Source organism: Rhinatrema bivittatum, chromosome 1 (genome assembly GCF_901001135.1).
Source record: "Rhinatrema bivittatum chromosome 1, aRhiBiv1.1, whole genome shotgun sequence".
Lineage (NCBI taxonomy): Eukaryota > Metazoa > Chordata > Amphibia > Gymnophiona > Rhinatrematidae > Rhinatrema > Rhinatrema bivittatum.
Window position 1 is genome coordinate 522,373,131 of NC_042615.1, and position 21,524 is coordinate 522,394,654.

Consider the following 21,524-nt stretch of genomic DNA (forward strand, 5'->3'; position numbering starts at 1 on the left):
GTGGATTGCAAACTGGCTAAAAGACAGGAAACAGAGAGTAGGATTAAATGGGCAATTTTCTCAATGGAAGGGAGTGGTCAGTGGAGTGCCTCAGGGGTCTGTATTGGGACCCTTACTTTTCAATATATTTATAAATGATCTGGAAAGAAATACGACGAGTGAGATAATCAAATTTGCAGATGATACAAAATTGTTCAGGGTAGTTAAATCAAAGCAGATTGTGATAAATTGTAGGAAGACCTTGTGAGACTGGAAAATTGGACATCAAAATGGCAGATGAAATTTAATGTGGATAAGTGCAAGGTGATGCACATAGGGAAAAATAACCCGTGCTATAGTTACACAATGTTAGGTTCCATATTAAGTGCTACAACCCAAGAAAGAGATCTAGGCGTCATAGTGGATAACAGATTGAAATCGTCGGTACAGTGTGCTGCGGCAGTCAAAAAAGTAAACAGAATGTTGGGAATTATTAGAAAGGGAATGGTGAATAAAACGGAAAATGTCATAATGCCTCTGTATCGCTCCATGTGAGACCCCACCTTGAATACTGTGTACAATTCTGGTCGCCGCATCTCAAAAAAGATATAATTGCGATGGATAAGGTACAGAGAAGGGCTACCAAAATAATAAGGAGAATGGAACAGCTCCCCTATGAGGAAATACTAAAGAGGTTAGGACTTTTCAGCTTAGAGAAGAGACGGCTGAGGGGGGAATATGATAGAGGTGTTTAAAATCATGAGAGGTCTAGAACGGGTAGATGTGAATTGGTTATTTACTCTTTCGGATAATAAAAAGACTAGGGGGCACTCCATGAAGTTAGCTAATCGGAGAACTAATCGGAGAAAGTTCTTTTTTACTCAACGCACAACTAAACTCTGGAATTTGTTGTCAGAGGAGGTGGTTAGTGCAGTTAGTATAGCTGTGTTTAAAAAAAGGATTGGATAGGTTCTTGGAGGAGAAGTCCATTACCTGCTATTAATTAAGTTGACTTAGAAAATAGCCACTGCTATTACTAGCAACGGTAACATGGGATAGACTTAGTTTTTGGGTACTTGCCAGGTTCTTGTGGCCTGGATTGGCCACTGTTGGAGACAGGATGCTGGGCTTGATGGACCCTTGGTCTGACCCAGTATGGCATGTTCTTATGTTGGCCTAAACTTGATGTCTGTGGTCACTCACTACCATTTCCCAGCTGCAGATGGGCACAGTGAGGCATGGGGTGGCACAGTGACTTGCCCAAAGTCTCACAGAGGTCCCATGGTATAGCAAGGCTTGATGTCATGCATCTCCGAAAGTTGCCTGGCTGACTGCTGCTTGGTATTCTTCCCCTTCTACATTATTTTGTAAAACACCATACAGTTTTCATTCGGCCTTCTAAATGTCATTTACTTTGCCTAAACAGCTCGCTGTCTTTCCTGTCATTCCCTTCAGTGCAGAAGCCTAGGTTTGCTTCTTTAGGTTCCTGGAAGCAGTAGGGATGATTGTTTGTTTCCACCCCAAACCAGTCAAGGTGGGCAGGCAGGCAGGCTTGGTGTACATGTAAATAGCTGGAAGGGTTTTCTCTGTGCCCTCTGCCTGAGTGAGGAGGGCGTTCACATTTGGCCAGGCTGGTGTTTGTGGTTCTTTAGGGAAGCGTAGTTTAATGAGAATGATTTATAGACGCACGTATGAAGGTTCCCACGAGTCAGGTCACTTTGCCTTTTCCAACTGGGGACAGCAACAGATCCAAATGTTTCTTTCCTGTACCGGTTATTACACCTAGTGTCAAGAAAGAAGTGCGTTTGCAGCCCGGTGAAGAGTTATTCTTTCCAGTATATGTTGTTTTTAATGGGAGTGGTGCATTTAACTCTTTTTCCCTAAGGCTGCAAAATGATTTATGAGGGGAATGGGCTGTTCTGTTTAGGGGATTTTTTTTTCGACTTTGAGAGTCTAGAGTTAAGTTTGTATTTCAGTCTTTGAGTGCAACCACAAAGTCTGGTTTTCAGGATGTCGACAATAAAGTCAGGTGATTTATTTCCATGCAATAACTCTTGTTTATGGTTAATTTAGAATTTCCATGTTGGGTTTTTTTTTTTAAAGTAATCCTGAAAAGCAGAACTACTTGTGTTACTGTGGGCTCAACTGTGCCATTTCTGCGATGGTAGGGGTGTGTATAGACAGAGCATCCACTGCATGATCCTCTATTATCCAGTTCCCTCATCCCAAACACCCCCTGGCTTACATATGGCCACCACCACAGTCTCATTTTATGATAGTGAACTTTGTATTTCTGGTTCTTTTATTTTCCAAGCGGCTGTACTGCATAATTGTATTGCCTATTAAAACAAACAATTGATAGCCTCTCAGTTTGTTATTCTGCTTTAGTTTCATTTCTCTAGAGATGAAAACATTTATAAAGTGCTTTAAAGCTCCTTCCTACCTAAAACATGCCATGTGGTAGTGAGTGTGCTGCTGTGCTCATTGTCAGCAGAGCTGGGATTGCACTGACACCCAAAAAGCTTAAACGAAGCACAAATAACTGAAGAATACACTTAACGAAGGAGATTTTTTAAAAAAAAAAAGGCTGTAATAAAACATGCACATCTGTTATTCCAAAATAATATAAAAATGAGAACGTAAAGGGGCACTAATTAAACTGCCTACATTAGTGCAAACACCAACTATACTTTTAATCCACAGGATTTGCAGCAGTAATCAAAACGAAAGTAAGCTCATTATTTTCTCCGATTGTTGCAGATGGAAAAATCACCCGTAGAGATTTGCACCTGGCTTGTCTGTGGGTACTGTTTCCAGGCAAAATAATGTGCATATGAGTTAATTTTCAGAGGAGTTGTGTGCATAAAATTAGCATATATGTGTGATAGAAGCTTGTATTCATGTACATGCTATTTTATAAACATCAAAATTATGCGCACATTTACCTGTGCAAAAAAGGAGCAGTCTGGAGTGCAGCCAAGAGGCAGGCATGTAAGTTACTATATTATAAAAGATTTACGCAAAAACATTAGGCAACTTAATCATGCAATTTTCCACCTGCTAATTATCTAGTGAAATTGATATCAGACTCATCTGATGTCTGCTATTTTTGGGTGGCAGATTTGGGTGAACTGGAGATGGAATGGGTGAACTGGTGAACGTATCGGCAAACTGATGTTTTCAATTATGTGCACATTTTTTTAAAATCATAAGAACATAAGAACATGCCATACTGGGTCAGACTCTTTCTTGGGTGCTAGCTCCTAATATGGAACCCAACATTGTGTAATTATAGCATGGGTTATTTTTCCCTATATGCAGCACCTTGCACTTATCCACATTAAATTTCATCTGCCATTTCGATGCCCAATTTTCCAGTCTCACAAGGTCTTCCTGCAATTTATCACAATCTGCTTGTGATTTAACTACTCTGAACAATTTTGTATCATCTGCAAATTTGATTACCTCACTTGTCGTATTTCTTTCCAGATCATTTATAAATATATTGAAAAGTAAGGGTCCCAATACAGACCCCTGAGGCACTCCACTGCCCACTCCCTTCCACTGAGAAAATTGTCCATTTAATCTTACTCTCTGTTTCCTGTCTTTTAGCCAGTTTGTAATCCACGAAAAGGGGGGGGGGGCAGGAGGAGGGTTACCTAACAGAGCAAAAGAAGAGTTTGTTCATGCTGTATTTACAATTCTTGCACAAGTGTAATCAAAATGTAACTTTGTATGGTCTCCTTTTATCGACCTTCATTATTGACCCCCACTCACTCGGTAACTTTTTAGTCCAAGTAGCACAAGAATTTAAATACTTAGTACAATTCAACAGTGCCATGTTGAGACATGTGTAGTTGCTCTTAGAGAATTTGCATCTCCTGACACAGGCACTTCCAATGTGCCAAAATATGGGCCTATGTCAGGTATAATGTCCTTTTGAAGTTTACTAGTGGCTTCATGAACTGGTGCTTCAGAGTGTGATAGGTTTGGTCCTCCCAATTCAAACAGTTATCGATGGAGATAAGTATTATTAAGAACTATGTATCTTTTTACATAGTAACATAACATAGTAATGTCAGCATATAAAGACCAGATGGTCCGTCCAGTCTGCCCAGCAATTTGCTTACGGTAGTAACTGCCACTCTGTGCAGGTTACCCCCATGTGTTCTGTTAAGGGTAGTAACTGGCATTACATGTAGGTTTTCCCAAGCATTTTGTTAAGAGTAGTAAATGTCACTCTGTGCAGGTTACCACCATGCTTTCTGTTAAGGGTAGTAATTGCCGCTCCGTGCAAGTTGCCCCCATGCAGAAATGGTACACCATCTCTTTCTTTATGTTTCAACATTTTTATAACAGTAAAAACAAACATTTACAAACAAAACCTCCAAGTTTCTTATGTACTTAGAAGGACATTGTAAAAAAAATACAAATGACAATCAGCAATAACCTCTACACCCCTCCCCCCACCCACCCCACAGAAGTTGCTTGAAAAGAAATAAGATAGAGGCACCGATGGTCCTTCATTGTAAAAATTGTAATCATGATTTCAGTAACCTAAAAGGTTTTGCTGTTGATCATGTGAAGAAAAATATTAGGGGAGGAGATCGGGAGAAACAATTACTTCAGCTTGAACAATGATGGATTTTTCATTTAAAAACATTGGTGCCTCTTGGCTTTAATACCATCATAGAATGGAATTCTTTTTATTAATTTGATTTGAAAATAAATTAACTCATGGCTGAACAGCTTGTAATGCGCATGGCTCAAGTATTTTGAAGTATCTTAAATACAAGGCACATGCACTGTCGTTTTTGATATTGATTTCGAAGAGGTAGTGAGAGCGTCATGCTCCGGGAATGAAAGTTGTGGATACAAGTAAAATGTGAGTTTTAAGATTAAAAAGAAGTTAATACAGATCCTTGGTGAGGCCATACCTGGAGTACTGTGTTCAGTTCTGGAGACCGTATCTACAAAGAGACAAGGACAAGATGGAAGCGGTACAGAGAAGGGCGACCAGGAAGGTGGAGGGTCTTCATAGGATGACATACGAGGAGAGATTGAACAATCTAAATATGTACTCCCTGGAGGAAAGGAGGAGCAGGGGTGATATGATTCAGGCTTTCAGATACTTGAAAAACTTTAATGATCCAAAGACAACGACAAACCTTTTCCGTCAGAAAAAAATCAGCAGAACCAGAGGTCACGAGCTGAGGCTCCAGGGAGGAAGACTAAGAACCAATGTCAGGAAGTATTTCTTCACGGAAAGGGTGGTGGATGCCTGGAATGCCCTTCCGGAGGAAGTGGTGAAGTCTAAAACTGTGAACGACTTCAAAGGGGCGTGGGATAAACACTGTGGATCCATCAAGTCTAGAGGACGTGAATAAAGTGGAGGCAGCAAAACACTGCACGGAGCGGCAGTAGCCACAGAGGCATTCACGGAGCGGGATGCCAGTGGCCAGTAGTTGGTGTTCCACCTTCACGGAGCGGAAGGATGGAGGGCTGCTATTTCCAAAAAAACCCCCCAAAAAAACAAAAAAATAAAAAACAGGGGTGGGTAAGAGTATGGGGCAAGGGGGTGGCCTGCTTGTTACAGCGGTTGCTACCCCTAATTGAGATGGATGTCACTTGGATGCAGATACAGAGCTGCTCTCTAAATTGGGTGGAAGGGAATTAGGGCTGGAGGGTACTGGAAGCCAATAGTAACAGGTGGGAGAGAGAAAAAGGGAAAAAAAATGGATAAAGAGCGTAGCTTGCTGGGCAGACTTGATGGGCCGTTTGGTCTTCTTCTGCCGTCATTTCTATGTTTCTATGTAATTGAATGGCTATAATTGATCAAAGACTGTAACAAGATTTGTCATTTCCAGAATTCCGCCCTGAGGTAGCCTATTCAGCGAAACGATTGGGCAACGTCGGCGGCAGATTAACAGAATTCACGGCATTATTTTATGTGAAGAAAAGAACAATGTCGAGATAAGTTCTTCTTTTTTATTAAAAAAAAAATGGAAAACTAAAAAACATTGTTTTTGATAGAATAAAAGCATATTGGATAGTTGGAAGTTTTTCTGACCGATGATTGAATACAACACAATATATCTAGAGGTTCATTGAACACGATATGTTGGTAGTCTGAGGTCTCTTCCTCCATTTTTCACGTATGTCAATCCGAGCTCTAATTGATGATACAATAATTTAAAATTTTTTGGTGAAAGATACTTTTAGTTGATGTAGAAGATTACGCCATTGCCAAAGGAAGGCATGTTTTCTCCTCTCCAGTTAAGATGAATGGTGCACTTCCTCAGAACACGTGTTTTGCAGGTATAGAGCCTATCGCCCTCAGATTGAAAGAGAAATGGGGGGGAAATGCTCAAACAGCAAAGCTTCAGGAGTTTCTGGAATAACATATCCCAAAACTGTCTAAACATTGCTGGAAATGTTTAACCACAAGGGTTGCATCTTAGCGCAAAACCAAAAGGCATATGAAAGCGTGCCTACAGCAACACCGCAGTGCACACATCGCTCCACGGTAGCAATGCCTGCCTTAAAGGCTAAAAGTTAGATTTTAAAAGCCTTGCACATGCAAAAATGGCCATATACACGTGTAAGTGGGCCGCGTGGGAGCTACATGAATTTTAAATAGCCGGGAAGGGCATGCGCACATTGAGGTACGCACGCCCAGAAAAAGTAGGCTGAAAAGAGCATGGATATTCCAGCACTGACGTGCATATGTTACTCACGCCACTTTGCTACAGCTCCTTGTTTGGTGCAGGAGTCTGAGAGAGAGAGAGCGCCTCTTTATAGGGCTCAGTCTGATAATCTATATATGGACTATTGTAAGGGGCCACTTTGATTTCGGGAGGTGGGTTGGGGTTAGGGGAATGGTGTTACAAACATATTCAGAGGTATCCATTGTAAAATCAACATCATTAAATAACTTTTTATCTTATAAGGGATAAGAATTCTAAAAAGAGGCGTTGATTTGTACACTGCAGTCTCTACTGGCTTCATTGTACAAATCAACTCCTTTTCATCGCTTATAAGGTCTATAATTCTTAAATGATGTTAGTTTTACAATGAATACCTTTGAATGTGTCTGTAACACCCCCAACCCAATCTCCTGAAAACTCACGCCGAATCAAAGTGCCCCCTTACAATGGTCCATATATAGAGTATCAGATGGAGCCCCATAAAGAGGTTCCTTCTTTCTCTCTCTCCCTCTCCCAATGTCAACCAGACTCCTGCACCTCAGAAGGAGCTATGGCGTGCATGAAGAGTATTTTACAACCTACACACGTGAGTTATAAACTAGCACATATTTTTGTGATCTGTGAGATACATGCGTTTATGGGCGCACGCACAGCCATTTTAAAATCTACCCTTAAGGCTTGAGAAATAAATGCTCTCCTCAAAAATATATACTGAAACTCTCTAAGGTATATATTCATAGAGAGTTCCTTAATATGATTGAAACAAGAGCCCATAGTAATCTCTGAAATAGGAAATCCATCATCTACCTTCCATCTGTTCAGCAAAGGTCCAAAATCTAATTTGGGCTTCATTTTGCTTAACCCCTTACGAATTCTAAACAAAAACAATTTCCACACCAACTCTGGCTTGAATAATTCATCCAAGGAATAAAAAAAAAAACCAGAATCGAAATCCTCCCTTGGCAGAATAGCAATAAAATATTTCAGTTGAACATGTGAAAAATTACTTGAATCAGTTAACTCATAACGTTGTTTCAAATCAGGGAACAACATAATCACTCCCTCATCCCCCAAAATATGTTGCATTTGTGTTATACCCTTCCCCCTTCCATCTCTAAAAATCAACAGTATTATTACCAGGAGAAAAATCTAAGTTTCCTTGGATATTTATTTATTTATTTTTATATACCGACATTCAAACATGGGTATCACATCGGTTTACATGAGAACTTGAGTGATAATGTGACAGCGGTCAAATTATCTTTACATTGCAACATTGTAACATTGTGAAACTTACATTTAATGAAAAGTTTAACAGTTATAACATTTTAACAAAACATCGACTGACAAACGCTATTTAGTTTCTTGGCATTATCGTTGTAATAGCTGACGTTTTCAAGATTCTGAGTTTTGCTGATAGCTTGTTCCACAGTGTGGGGCCTGCTATAGAAATTGTGCGTTCTCGCCTAGAGGTGAGGTGTGCCTGTTTGATAGAAGGGACAGTTAGGAGTCCAGTGTTTTTGGAACGTAAGATAGGTAGAAATTGAGAATAGAAAGAGGACCTTTATACACCTTAGGTAAGGAACTCCAAGCCCTCTTCAGAGGAGCTATCAATAAAGATTTCGAGCATCCTTTTGGGAGTTTACTATAAAGTGTATGTAAAACATATCCTAAATCTAGAGGACTGACCAGAGCCCTTTCCCCCCACCAGATTGATGTAAATAGATGTATCATATAGCCAATTCTTTAGCAGGCATAGTATGCATGCCAAATTATAAAATTCCATATCTGGGAGCCGAAGTCCCCCTTCAGCCCTTCCTCCTTCAAATATATCAGGGCAATCCTAGCTTCCCCGTTCCCCCCCCCCCCCCCCCTGAATAAATGACAACAGCAAAGTATCCAAGGACTCCAAATCCCGTGCAAGTAAACAAAGGGAAAGATTTTGAAGAACACACAGCCATTTTAGAAATATCACCATTTTATAAAGATTAATCCTCCCAACCAATGATAGAGGCAAATGCTACCAAATCTGGAACTTTTGCTTCGTATAAACTAAAAGATGGGAGACATTAAGCTTAGGCAGCTGTTCCAAGTCAGGTGAAATCTTTAATCCCAAATACTGAATAGATCCTGTCACCCAACTCAAAGGAAACTCACCCGACCATAAGGTCTGTACTGAGGCTGGGAAGGCAAAAGCTTCTGATTTACCTATATTAAGCTTCAAGCCAGAAAATCCCCCAAATTTTTCAAAGAGCAGCAGAAGAGCTTTCAGGGAACTTTCCAGATTAGTTAAGAAACACTAAGATATCATCAGCAAATGCAGCATACTTAAACTCTTGATGAAGTAACTGAATCCCTTCAGCCTCCACTGCCTGTTGTATTGATTTAAAAAAAGGTTCCAATGAAGGTAAAAAGAGAGCTGGAGAAAGCGGGCAACCCTGAGGGGTACCCCTGCCTATGGAAAAAAGATTAGATTGCATAGCATTAGTTATCACAGATGCTTTGGGTTCAGCATATAATAGCCTTACTGCCTGCTGACCTAACTCTGATAATCCCATATATTCTAAAAGCAAAAATAGATAACCCCATTCCATTCTGTCAAAAGCCTTTTCTGCATCAAAACTGACAGAAAAGGCAACCAATGACTTTTCCCCAAAGTCATAGCTGTTAACAAAAGACGAGCATTCATCGAAGCATAGTGGCCTCGGACAAATCCCCCCTGGCCAGATTCTATGACCTTGGCCAAAATCACAGCCAACCTGTCAGCTCATAAGTTAACAAGGAGCTTTTGATCAAAATTGAATAATGATATTGGGTGATAGGAAGCCGGAGATGTAGGGTTCTTTCCCTACTTAGTTAATACTGTTATTTGTGCCAAATTCATATCCTTCAGATACTCCTCCCACTAGAACAAGGCATGAAATATAGCCTCTATAAGCTTTATGACATGGTCCAAGAGGGATTTGTAAAATTCAGCTGTATATCTGTCAGGTCCTGGTGCCTTTAAGGCTTTTGATTTGCGTATACCTTCTTGAATCTCTAGTGAACTAATAGGTTTGCTCAGCCATGTCAAGTGATCAGATGTGTATTTGGGCATGTTGACCTTCTCCAGAAAAGTTCTATGCTTTTCCTGATTGCAACCCTCAGAGGTATATAATGACTCGTAGAAATGTCTCAAGATTTTAACTATATCCTTATTAGGATTTCCCTACTTGGTCTTAAGAGTACTAATGTAACGAGAGCCCACGTTCAATTTAATAAGATTAGCTAGCAACCTGCCAGACTTGTTACTGTATTGATGCAGTTTAAATTTATAATAAGTTATGGATTTAACCGCTCTCTGATGGATCAGCAAATTTAGAGCCACCCTAAGGGCCAAATAAGCCTCTGTATTCTCTTTGGTGTTGAATGTAACTAACAATTTTTTGGCCTTGGCCAATTGTTTTTCCAGATGAAAAAGTTGTTTACCAATATCACTCCTTCATTTTGCCACATAAGAAATGATATCTCCTCGGAGGACCGCCTTAGCAGTATACCAAAACAAAATGGGGTCATCTCTGTCTCCCATTATGCAATTCAAAATCTTTCCACCTTGTCTGCACATAATTTTAAAATTGATGCTCAAACACCAAATATGGGAACCTCCATGAAAACCTCTCTTGATCTCTAACCCCCAAGCACAGCTGTATTGAAATTGGGGAATGACTGGACAATGTGAAATCCCCAATTCCTGACTTCGTAACTTGAGAAAAAATATCTTGAGAAACTAAAATGTGTAAAATCTTTCTCTAGGGGATGTAAAAGTTTCCAAGGATCTACTATATTCAAGCCCTCTTCCAGAAGATGAAATCCTTTACCCTTACAAGACCGAGCTTCTAAAACCTTTTGTGATTTGTCCAAGACAGGGTCCCGAACATGATTAAAATCCTCCCCCAACACCATTCCCACTCCTAAGTAAGGAAACAGGAGACTATGGGGTGTATTTATCAAACTGTGGTAAGTACCGCATGCGATAGCAAAAGGGGCATGTTTTATGCTAATATAGCATTTATCGCAATCTGTGCTAATTACCTGTGAGAAGAGCTAAGTTAGCACAAATTGCAATACCATTTCAGATTCTGTGATAAGTGCCAGACCTGTTGTATTTCCTGCATTCAACCACTGGGGGACCATTTTTAATGGTCCCAGATATCAAGCTAGGTTGACATCAAGCTAAGTTGAGAGAACCTTGCCCAAATCTCATCTTGGAGTGAGTTTCCTCACTCCGAAGGCCAGCAAATCTTCACAAGAGACCACTGTTCGGTTCGTAGGTGTCACGTAGAATGTCAAAGTGGCCCCTAACCCCCTACACTCTTACCTAATCCCCACCTCGAGTTACTAGGTGGGCCTACCATAGGGATACAAATACCTGCCTATGGGCCATGATATTATGGCCAGTCTCTCTCTCTCTCTCTCTCTCTCTCTCTCTCTCTCTCTCTCACATATATATCCAGGACCATTAAAAATGGTCCCCCCAGTGGTTGATAAATCCACCCCTTATGCCTGCTAAACAAGTATCTGCCAAAGCAAATCTAACATTTCCCACCCACCATTTTTTTCAATTTCTGATGATCAAGATCACTTAAATGTGTCTCTTGTAAAAAGACCACTTCTGCCTTCTTCTTTTTAAGGGAAGTAAGCATTTTAGAGTGCTTTATCACCGAGCCTATACCACCAACCATTCCATGACATAATTTTAACTTCATTAGACATCATATCTTACCCCTCATCCCACACGAAAAGGAACAACAAGATAAGTTCCAAAACTTGATCATTCCAGAGGCCACCCCCCAGCAAAGGCCCCCGCACAAAATCCAAGATATACAAATTTTCATAATGGCTAACATCCCGACTTGGATATCCCCATATGCTTCTCAAACCCCTAAAAAAAAAAAATCCTCTCCACCCCCCCATCTCCCATCCCCTGCAACACACATACCATCTCCTCCTTTGCTCTTGAAGATCCCTAAAGATACTAAAGCCCTCTTATCTCTCCCAACCCATACACACCAGGCAGCCATACTACAACCCAACCTTCGGTTCAAATTCCCCAACGTTCTTAACTCCTAACAGGGTGTTGCCAAGCAATGACATGCCCAAAATAAGAAGTTCCCATACCCCTTTCCCCTTTTTCCAGAGGACCCAAATAATAGGATAAAGAGGGGTGAAAGGCAAAGAAGAATCATAATGGGAGCTCTGACAAATAATGCGAACTTAAAAACAGAAAAAAACTAACAGCAGTTTCTAAGGTGTTTCTACGCAGTCCACTCCTCTTGCTGCTTATAAAAAAAACAACAAATAGGCAAGCTCACAGCAGACGTTTAGTTCCAAAGTGAGGGAAATAGTTTCAAAAAGGAAATTAGGCAATATACAAAAACAAACGCCACCACCAGTGGAACCGCAAACCAAATGTGCATGCCCCCACACATAAGGAAAATAAAAGTAAGCTCCCATGCTGAAATGCCAGGTCACAGAAATTGTGGTCTCTACCTGTCCAGAAATTTATAACATAACGTATTGTTCCTTTTACAGAGATTATGAGAAACTGCATGCAGGGACATCATCCGCCCTTGCATCCCTTCTCCGTAGAGGACCAAAACAACGGAATAAGCGGGAAGAAACAGAGACTTTAAACAAACAATCCAAAACTTGTACTGTGAGGCCGCTACGTTTTCTTTTTCACACGTCAACAAACGGGTCATGCAAAAACTGTATGGATGACAGCATCGAGTCCTGTAACACTGACATCAGAAGCCAATGCGGTATCAATCCAAACTAAATTCTATTGCCAGCCAGACAAGGAAAACAAAACAGAATTCCATTTCCCTGCTAAAATTCTGAAGACCACATGAAGATATGATTTGTAAATCCTACAAGAATGTCGGTATATAAGATTTCAAAATAAATAAATAAATAAACAAACAAACAAATAAATAAATAAGAAAGAATCACAACACATAGTCAAATTCTCTAAGGCTAGGATCCTGCCTTCTCTAGCTCCTCCATGAACTTCTTGGCCTCTGACACAGTGAGACACCAATGTGCTTCATCCAAATGTTGTAACCTCAGCTCTGCCAGATATAGCAGCACCGATCTTACTCCCATCGAGTGCAATTTTGCACAAGTTGGGGCAAATTCCTGACACCTTGTGGACAGCTTCGCAGAGTAATCCTGGAATACCAAGATTTTCTTCCCTTCATAACTCAGGTGTTTTCCCGATCTCAGTGCCTGAACTATTTCCACTTTGTGAGAGAAATCCAGGAGTCGTGCGATAGCGACACACGGCCTGTCCGTCCTTTCCCTGTGAAGCCCCAGCCGATGCACAACCAGTTCAATGCGCAACCCTCTCTAGCAAGGCCAAGAAGCCCAACTCTTAAGGGAGCCACGACTTCAAGAACTCTGTCAGTTCCTTCTCACCGAGTGCTTCCTGTAGACCAATGAAGCCAAGATTATTACAGCGGGAACTGTTTTCAAGGTCTTCTAGCCGATCTTCTTGTTTTTGGATCACCGACTGAAGCATAGCTACCTCCACCCGAGTTGTCATTAGGCCATCCAGCACATCTGAAATAAGTTGTTCTGCTTCCATGAAATTATCCTCCAGTGCATTGAGAGCCCATGGTTCTTGATGGTATCTACAGTGCACGATGACATCTGCCAATGCCTATGGCATGGAAGGACTCTCACCTGCAGCCAGGGCACTCAACGGCATACATGGCACTCGATGGCTCCCACAGTTGGCCATCGGGCATTATGGTTGCAGATGATCTCAGGTGCTCTGAGCTGCTGTCTAGTGCCAAAGGCACTGGGGTTGTAGGACACTGGGAGATATCACTAGCTTCAAGCACCATCAGTGCTGACGAGCACCGAGGTTGCTGTCAAGGCTACCATCAACTATCAGATCGTGACTTTTATTCTCCGCTTGTAACAGATTCCACTATGGAGCTACAAAATACAATTAGAGCTCTAATCAAGAAGGGTCTAGACAATCATTTTATTACCACCCGGGAAGCCTGATTTCTTCAGGTGGATTTTCCAACTACCCCTACATTCTATATAGTCCCAAAAATTCACAAGATCTTAACCAATCCCCCCTGGATGACCCATTGTATCTAGCTTAGGCTCCTTTCTGGGAAATTACCAGCAGTAGAGAACTTATAATGGGAAGCTAGTACTGGGAAGTAAAGGAGCTTACTTTCTGGAATGCATGCATCTACAGTCCGTGAATATGTGTGGATTTGAAGAAACCCCACCCTGTCAGAGTCCTCATGTTTCCTCTGACATGTCCTAAAAAACTGGTGTGATTAGGACACCAAACAAGAAAGTTATTAGAGGTCCACACATACACACACACACAGACAGACAGAGATCTCAAAACCCTTCTTTCCCTTCAGTAATGAAGAAGGCTGAGAAGAAGCAGACTTTTTTTTGCAGATAAACTAGCAACTGAGAAGTCCAGTGGTGAGAGGAAAAGGTGGGAAGGCAGAAATGTACAAAATGGAGAGGTTTCTGGGAAAGTAAGGTAACAGAAAAGAAGGCTGTCAAGAATATTTTGGTGGTAGAAAATCTGAGTTATCCATCAACCGAAGGGGGCTAATTGCGTGACAAGGGTAACAAGGAATCCCAATGGGGCCGATAAAAAGCGCGGAAAACGGGTGCTGAAACATCAGCGCCTGCTTTAATGTGCGCCATGCTATATTATAACTAAGGGGTCACGTTAGTGGTGGTCTGCTGGTTTTCATAACGCAGCCGGCTGGTTATGAAAACCGACGCTGAGCATATTGGCGTCGGACTTCTTAATGCAGCCGGCTGAGTTGTTTTTCTTTAAACTTTTTTAAAAAGTACAGAAAAGCAGTTTTTTTCTGCTTTTCTGTACTTCTTTTCAATGCGCTCAGCTATTAATGCCTGCTCCAGGCATCAGAGACGCACATTTATTTTTTTGCATTTGGAGTGAATGAGTAATAGCCTCATTCACATGCATTTGCATGCGATAAGCGCTATCCCATTCACTCTGGGTCAGACGCGCGTTAAATAGGCGCTAATCCCTTAATTGCATTAGGGGGTGGATTAGTGCCTATTTAACCCGCATGACTGCAGGTTATACAGTGCGCTCGGCTGAGCGCACTGTATTGCATCGGCCCCAATGTCAGCTAAGATAATGGAAGCAAAGAATTTGCATTTTTCATTTCTGAGGTTCTTAGTGCATCTAAGACATATCATTATTTCTGGATCACTCAAAACACAGTGAGAAGGAAAACCAGACACTTCCTGGAGAGTCCAGAGCTCATCAAGGTACCAAAGTTGATTAATATGAGTGGGAGAAGGTGCTTGGTTTTGGCAAGTACAAGCATGCTCAAAGCAGGCAAGACAGAGTTAGAGGGAGGTGGGGGAGTTATGAAGATGGATTAAGAGTACAGAGAAGATTAAAGGGAAAGAGTATTTTAGCAAACAGTGAAGAAAGATGATTTTTTGACAGATGGGCACCAGAAAGAGAAATGAAACATAATCAAGAAATAATAAAGAAAAAATACTGAACACTCAGAAAAAGAGGAGGGGATGCTTACCTTAATCGTATATGTGTGGAAGAAGCAACAGATCGGTAAAGACAGAGTTGTCAAAGGATGGAGAGGAAGTTGGCAGCAAGAAATTAGCACTATAGAGTAACAAAAAAATAGCTAAGCAGCGATGGCTGTTTGCATATGCACCATTTGGATTATGGAAGTTGCATGCTGGCTACATTAGATGAACAATTCTGATGTTATTAGTGTTTTCTGCATGCATTTATCCTTCTAAAGTCCTTGATGAAGGTTCTGCAATTAGACCAGGTTGCTGGCAAAAGATGTAACATAGCAGATGTTGGCAGATAAGGACGACTTTATGCACCCAGTCTGCCCAGTGACTACGTCACTGGTTATAATTCTTCATTGTTCTTATCACCATCTGTGCTAGGGAGATCTCCCAGCTATTAGTTGTACAAACTTGATCACCTGCAAGAGAATACTTCTTCTCCTTTATGGGGGCAATTTTCAAAACTCTGGACAGGTGCAAAGCTCACAGGTACTTTTATCTGCACATTTTGCATCAATTCTCAAAGGGAAAGTTAAGTGTGTACTTTTCCTTTGAAAATTACCCAAGGAAAAAACCACCCACAGAAATTTGCGCTTGCTTTATCAGCTGATCTTCTTTTCTGGCAAAATCAAAACTAAGTCCACCCCCGGGAATGCCTCCACAAGAATGCGGGTGAAAGTCCATGTGTTGTGTGCATATCGTTACCTGGCCACAGGGCAGGCAATTTTAAAATTTTCGTTATTTATTGGATGTTCCATCCATGTGTATGGCTCATGTATGTGAAACATATGAAAAATTATTTTCTGTCGCTGGTCCACAACTGTGGAATTTATTACCTGATAAACTGAGAGCTGAGGTAAAATCTCTGTTATTTGAACAAGTATATTGCAAAAACAGTTTGAGAACTGCATATGGTTTTTGGTTTTACAGCACAATTGAATTGGTAAAATATCATGTGAGGTGGTGCTGGTGAGCAAAATGTTTATTTTTCCACTGGGGGGTGAGCTGACTTAAGTAATTATTTGCTGTGTTAAGTCCGTCTCTCACTAGATATTTGGTGTTTGTTTGTATTTAGTTTGTTCTTTCATTTTTTTTTTATTGTGGATGTTATTTTGTAAACCGCTTACACTGGCAGGCGGTCTACAAAACGTTTTAAATAAATAAATGTCTTTTTACCTGTGTAAGGTGCTTTTGTAAATGGCCATCCCTACTGTGAGCTGAAAAGCATAAGCCAATTGTCCCACCACCCACGCTAGGCAACCTGCTGCTTTGACCAACGGTTTCAGAGAATATGCCAAAGCCCTGCTACCACTCCATGTTGGGCGAGCCTGCCAGCTAATCCGGGAGTCTTCATGCAGCTGTCCTGACGCTCAGCGAAAGTAAGTTTTGTTGACTCCATCTATTGACCCTCTACTCTTCTGGGTAGATGGGCATACAACCTTTCCATACCTAAACCAAAGCTCTGATTGCTTCCCTCTCCTAATGGTTAAAGCAATAAGCAGAGAAACAGGAAAACCAGGGTTCAAATCCAATTTCACCCACTGACACTCCTTATGACCTTGGGCAAGTCAGTTAATTTCCCATTGCCTCTACTACTCCACTTAGAATATAAGCTCTTTGGGGCAGGGACTTGTACCTGAATACATATCACCAATGTACAGCACTGCACATGTCCAGCAGTGCTATAAAAATGATAAGTATTTTCTTTACCCTGCATCCCCATCTCGTCTTCCTCTCCCTGTATTGGCTCCGAGCATGCTTGAAGCATCAGAAACGGGTTTAGATCAGCCCAAAGCAAAAGAAAATCCGGACATGGGACAAAACGAGTGTGGAGGTCCCCAAACATCAGGTGTCATAGAATTCTACTTTGAAGGTTGTACATTTGCAATAGCTCATCAAAAAATATGTTTTTTTGTACAGTATATGTCTTATTCACAGTGCAGATTGCTCCAAGAACCTCTGCCATGCCTTCGCGGGCTCAGATATCATTTCAAGGACATTTCTGCAACAAGAAATTGAAATATTTTTGCAAATCAAAATGTTTGCTCGTCCCTACCTGGGTAAAAACACGCTTTCCACCACATAGAAGTCTTGCATAAGAACATCTCTGTCTGGCTTGGAAGTGAGGTTGCCCACTGTGTAGCCTATTCCCAGCTGGATAGTACCTTTAATGGCAGACGATGCAGTCTGCAAAGAAAGAGGACAAAAAAAATAATAGAATTCAGTGTCAGCTCCCCACAAACAATGTATTGTTCCTCCTTGTAAGCCTGCTTTGTGCAGATTATTGGTTGTCCTCAATAGTTTTCAGCAGGGTGGAAATTTCAAATGAAAGGTAATGATAGCTGCTTGGTTTTACCTTCCTGAGTCGAGAAGAGAATGAAGGTTGGCCTTTAATTAATTTTTTAGGCAATAATGGTCCTGAGTTTTTAAGCGTCGTGATCATGAACAGACCTCCTAGCAAATTATTCCATGGCACAAAAAAACAGAACAGAGGGTCTGCTTTACCAACAGGGGTTCTTCAATTCTGTGCCAGTGGGAGAAACTTTTGACAAATAAAATCCAAGTTCTTGTCTCATAAGAAACACAAATGCACTCTTTTCTTTCAGAGTAAATGTCCTGTACTGTAATATCAAGCAACAGCTTCAACAGAGTCAACTCCAAATGCAACCAAGTTGAATTAGCCTGTGGGTGCAAAGCATTATGAGAAGGTGCAATCAATGGGAGACTCAAAGAGCCCAACTGAAGCGCAAATTCGATGGGTAGCTGGTTCCTAATTTTCAAAAGGAAAGTACACACATATTTTCCCTTTGAAAGCTGCCCCTCGCCCCACTCCCCACCCACAGGTACCCGGGAGCGTTTCACCTGATTTGTTCTGTGGGCAAATGTTGGCTTGGAAACCGTACATGCAAGTTTGAAAATCCAGTCCATGCGCTTTATTTTCCACTCCCAGTCCCTCTTCCGGGAGCGCCTCCCTTCCACCCAGCAGAAAGGCCTGCAAAAGCCGCCTAACCCCACGCATACTTTCAGCTGGATTGAGCGAGGGCAAGATACCTGGGTAAATGTCTTTGAAAATGGCCCTCCCCATTTAAAAAACAAACAAACAAACAAACTTCCTTTAGTTCTTTTGTAAGGCCTTGGCACAAGCCAAGGCTTGTATCCCCCATCTCAGTGCCCTTCAACCGTCAAAGGACTCCCGGGCCTTTCCAATCTGTTCTCTCATAGGAGAGAGGGCCTGGAAGAAAATTAGGGCTAGTTTTAAATGTGAGATCCAGAAGAAGTCCAAAGTATTACAAAAGTAAATAATCTTATTTCCTAAAAGTATTTTCTCCCTGGCAGGGGGCCTGGACAGTAAACACCCACAGGGTTGCATTGCACAGCGCCTCGAGTAAGGTCAGCTACATAAACACATACAGTTTCAGAAATGCCTGAGAAAGTAAAGCTTTTTTTGTTTTTGAAAGTTAAAAGCCTGATTCAGTAAGCCTTTTCTCAAATTCTGTGTCCATGGGGGGGGAAAAAGCTTAGTGAATCAGAAAAGGAGAAGTCGATACTCTGGAGGGCTGCTGTCCTTTCTGTTTATATTGTCATTGAAATGTTGAAAACTATGTATTCCTCATTACACAGAAAACAGATCTTATTATATTCACGTGAAAGCTGCCTGCCTTTATCACAGTCGGCAGGCAGGAGAGGAATTACATGGTTTTTAATGGGCACTGACCATGTAAGGCCCAGACACAGCCCCATTGGCAATAAGTAACTGACGATGGGATTCATCATTCCGCGATGAGTACGGCCGAATGATGGCCCATGGTGTAAAAAAAAAAAAAAAGGGGGCGAGGGGCGAAAATGTGCAGCTGGGCACATCGCAGCCATGCATTTTCGCCCACCACGGTGGCACACTTTCGCACCCAGAGCGCCACAGGAAAAGGTGTAGTTGTTTCCCCACGGTGCTGCCAGCGATAATGTGGAAAACATTATCGCCCACAGCGCTGCCGAGCCATAACCACGCCCAAACCCCGCCCACACTCCTCCCCGTCCCTTATAAATACCGCCGCGATGCGGCTGTTATCGCATGCGGTAGGGCGTTTTGAGACATGGTGAGGCCCTAATGCCACATCGCATTTCGATAAATGCCCCTCTTGGTTTTTAATTGTTCATTAACAAGCAAAATTGAGTTCTAAACAAGTTGCAATAAAAATGCCTGTTGCTTTACCATGTCACAATGAAAAAGATGTTCTCCATCATGCAAGCTAATTAAGACATGCAGTTTTCTCAGTATTTCCAGCCCCTGTATTGCAATTAACATTATTTTGCAGGGCATCTTCTTCTATAAAACCTGTCAGCTCATGCTGGGGCCAATGCAATAAGGTACGCTCAGCAGAGTGCACGGTTTTATCTGAAGTTGTGTGCACTTTTTTTTGTGTGTGTGTAAAGCTGTGCTACCTGCTTTGCAGCCTCACATGGAAATCCCATGCAAATGAAGGCATTAGCTCTTACCCCCCAGTGCAGAGAAGGTGCGCTGGCTTAACGCAGGTATTCTTAGCGCTGGAAATTTTACTCCTGGTCTGAGGTGGAGTCAAGTTTCCAGCACTTGTGTCAGTCTGTGGGTAGAAGCTGTAATCAGGATTTATGCGCAGAACACGAGCCTAAACAGAATTGGCCAGGTTTAGAAATTTACACAGGAAGAGGATGGGGGACACATCAGGATCTGTGGCAGTTCATCCAAAAATATATTTGTTTAAAGCATCACTCTCCAAGTCAGTTTCTGAACTAGCTCTCCTCTCCCTCCCCCTAGACAATCATATTTCCTGCAAACCTCCTTTCCTTATTGGTATTTAAATGTTCTAACATAAGCATGAGTCAGAGCCATTATTCACTGCATTCCTTTAACAGTCCAAGGACAGGTGAGGAAATTAAAGATTTACTTATGAGATTTTTTATTTGTTGTTTTTTTTTTTTTAAGGTAATTCGAAATGCTTAGGAGAGATGCCCGAATGGAGACTAGCTAGAGTTGAAGTCCTGATACGATTGGTGCGACTGCTCCCAAGTTTCAGATGTGTACTCACTCAACCCCTTTTTTGTGTTCAATGCATGCAAATGGATTTTCTAATAAATCCACCCAAAGTTTTAGTTTCCTTAGACAACACCATGACAACAGAGGTCTAAGGGTCAGTCCAGCAGGTCATCGCAACCAATGATCCCTGTAAGCTATGCATTGCACACGTGCCTGTGTGCATCCAGGAAAACAGAGCACGCGCAAGAAAAGGAGGGCAGAATGGCGTTCCAAAGAACATCGCGTGCACGTTTATATGCGGCTTCTAAATGTTGCACATGAGAACTCTTTTGCCCCCACAGCCCACAAAAAATGAGAGGGAACACTGATCTTAACCCATAGTTTTCAGTAATAACAGTAATAGGCTGCATGTAGGTGAACTGCTGTCCTTGCTTTGGCACAAAGGAAGCATTTCACAGTCTGGAACCGGTACTCGCTCCTCAAGGGCCCTGATCCCAGACTTACTTCGTATACTCCTCTGCCTGGAAGTCTTCACTACCAACTATCTCAGCTACATCAGTGAGTCACCATCGTTCTCTCTGAGCTTTCCCTGGAACCAGGTACTCGCTCCTCGAAGGCCTATACTTTCCAGCTCCTGGGCTTCATTGGGACATTGTGTGAGTGTTACCATCTGCATACCCTGCCTACTCACTATATCTCAGTCTCTCTTCAGCTCAGCCTCCAGAGATCGCTGTTCCAGTATCTGAGGGACTATAGCCCAGCCGGGCATTCCAGCTCACTACTGCCACCTCTGGTGGTTCAGTATACTGTCTAATAAAAGAACTAGTATGTGTCTGTCTCCTAACTCTGAGCCTGACCAGTGATCCCTCTCGGGATCCCGGGGGCGTGGTCATCTGCCACTGGTCCAAGGATCCACCCTCAACTCTCATATATAACAGATTGCTACTCCAGCAACTCAGTCCTGAACTGATTGCTAACTACTATCTGATTGCTCCTCCCATCAGGCACCAGATCAATAACAAGAGGGCAGTAAATCCAGTGTTCTGACTGGCTCAACACCTTTTTAGCTTTAAGATTCTTAATTTCTATGGACCGCTACTCATTATACAGCACGTAAGTGTTCAAGGAAACAGAGGGTTTAACACTATCCATTATCATCTATTTTCGTGCAATCCCATCTCATTCTCCCATCTCATAATTTAGTTCAGAGATTTAAACCACAA

At 41.8% G+C, this 21,524-nt stretch overlaps 1 protein-coding gene across 5 annotated transcripts in view; it reads right to left on the minus strand.

Moving 5' to 3' along the window:
• The window catches only part of PIP5K1B (phosphatidylinositol-4-phosphate 5-kinase type 1 beta), a 303,447-nt gene that overhangs the window by 123,752 nt on the left and 158,171 nt on the right, over nt 1-21,524 (minus strand). For all 5 annotated transcript variants that reach the window (XM_029612941.1, XM_029612950.1, XM_029612975.1 and 2 more), the window contains one exon: nt 17,347-17,477. In XM_029612941.1, the coding sequence (XP_029468801.1) occupies nt 17,347-17,477 (131 nt within the window). The remainder of the gene's footprint in view (nt 1-17,346; nt 17,478-21,524) is intronic.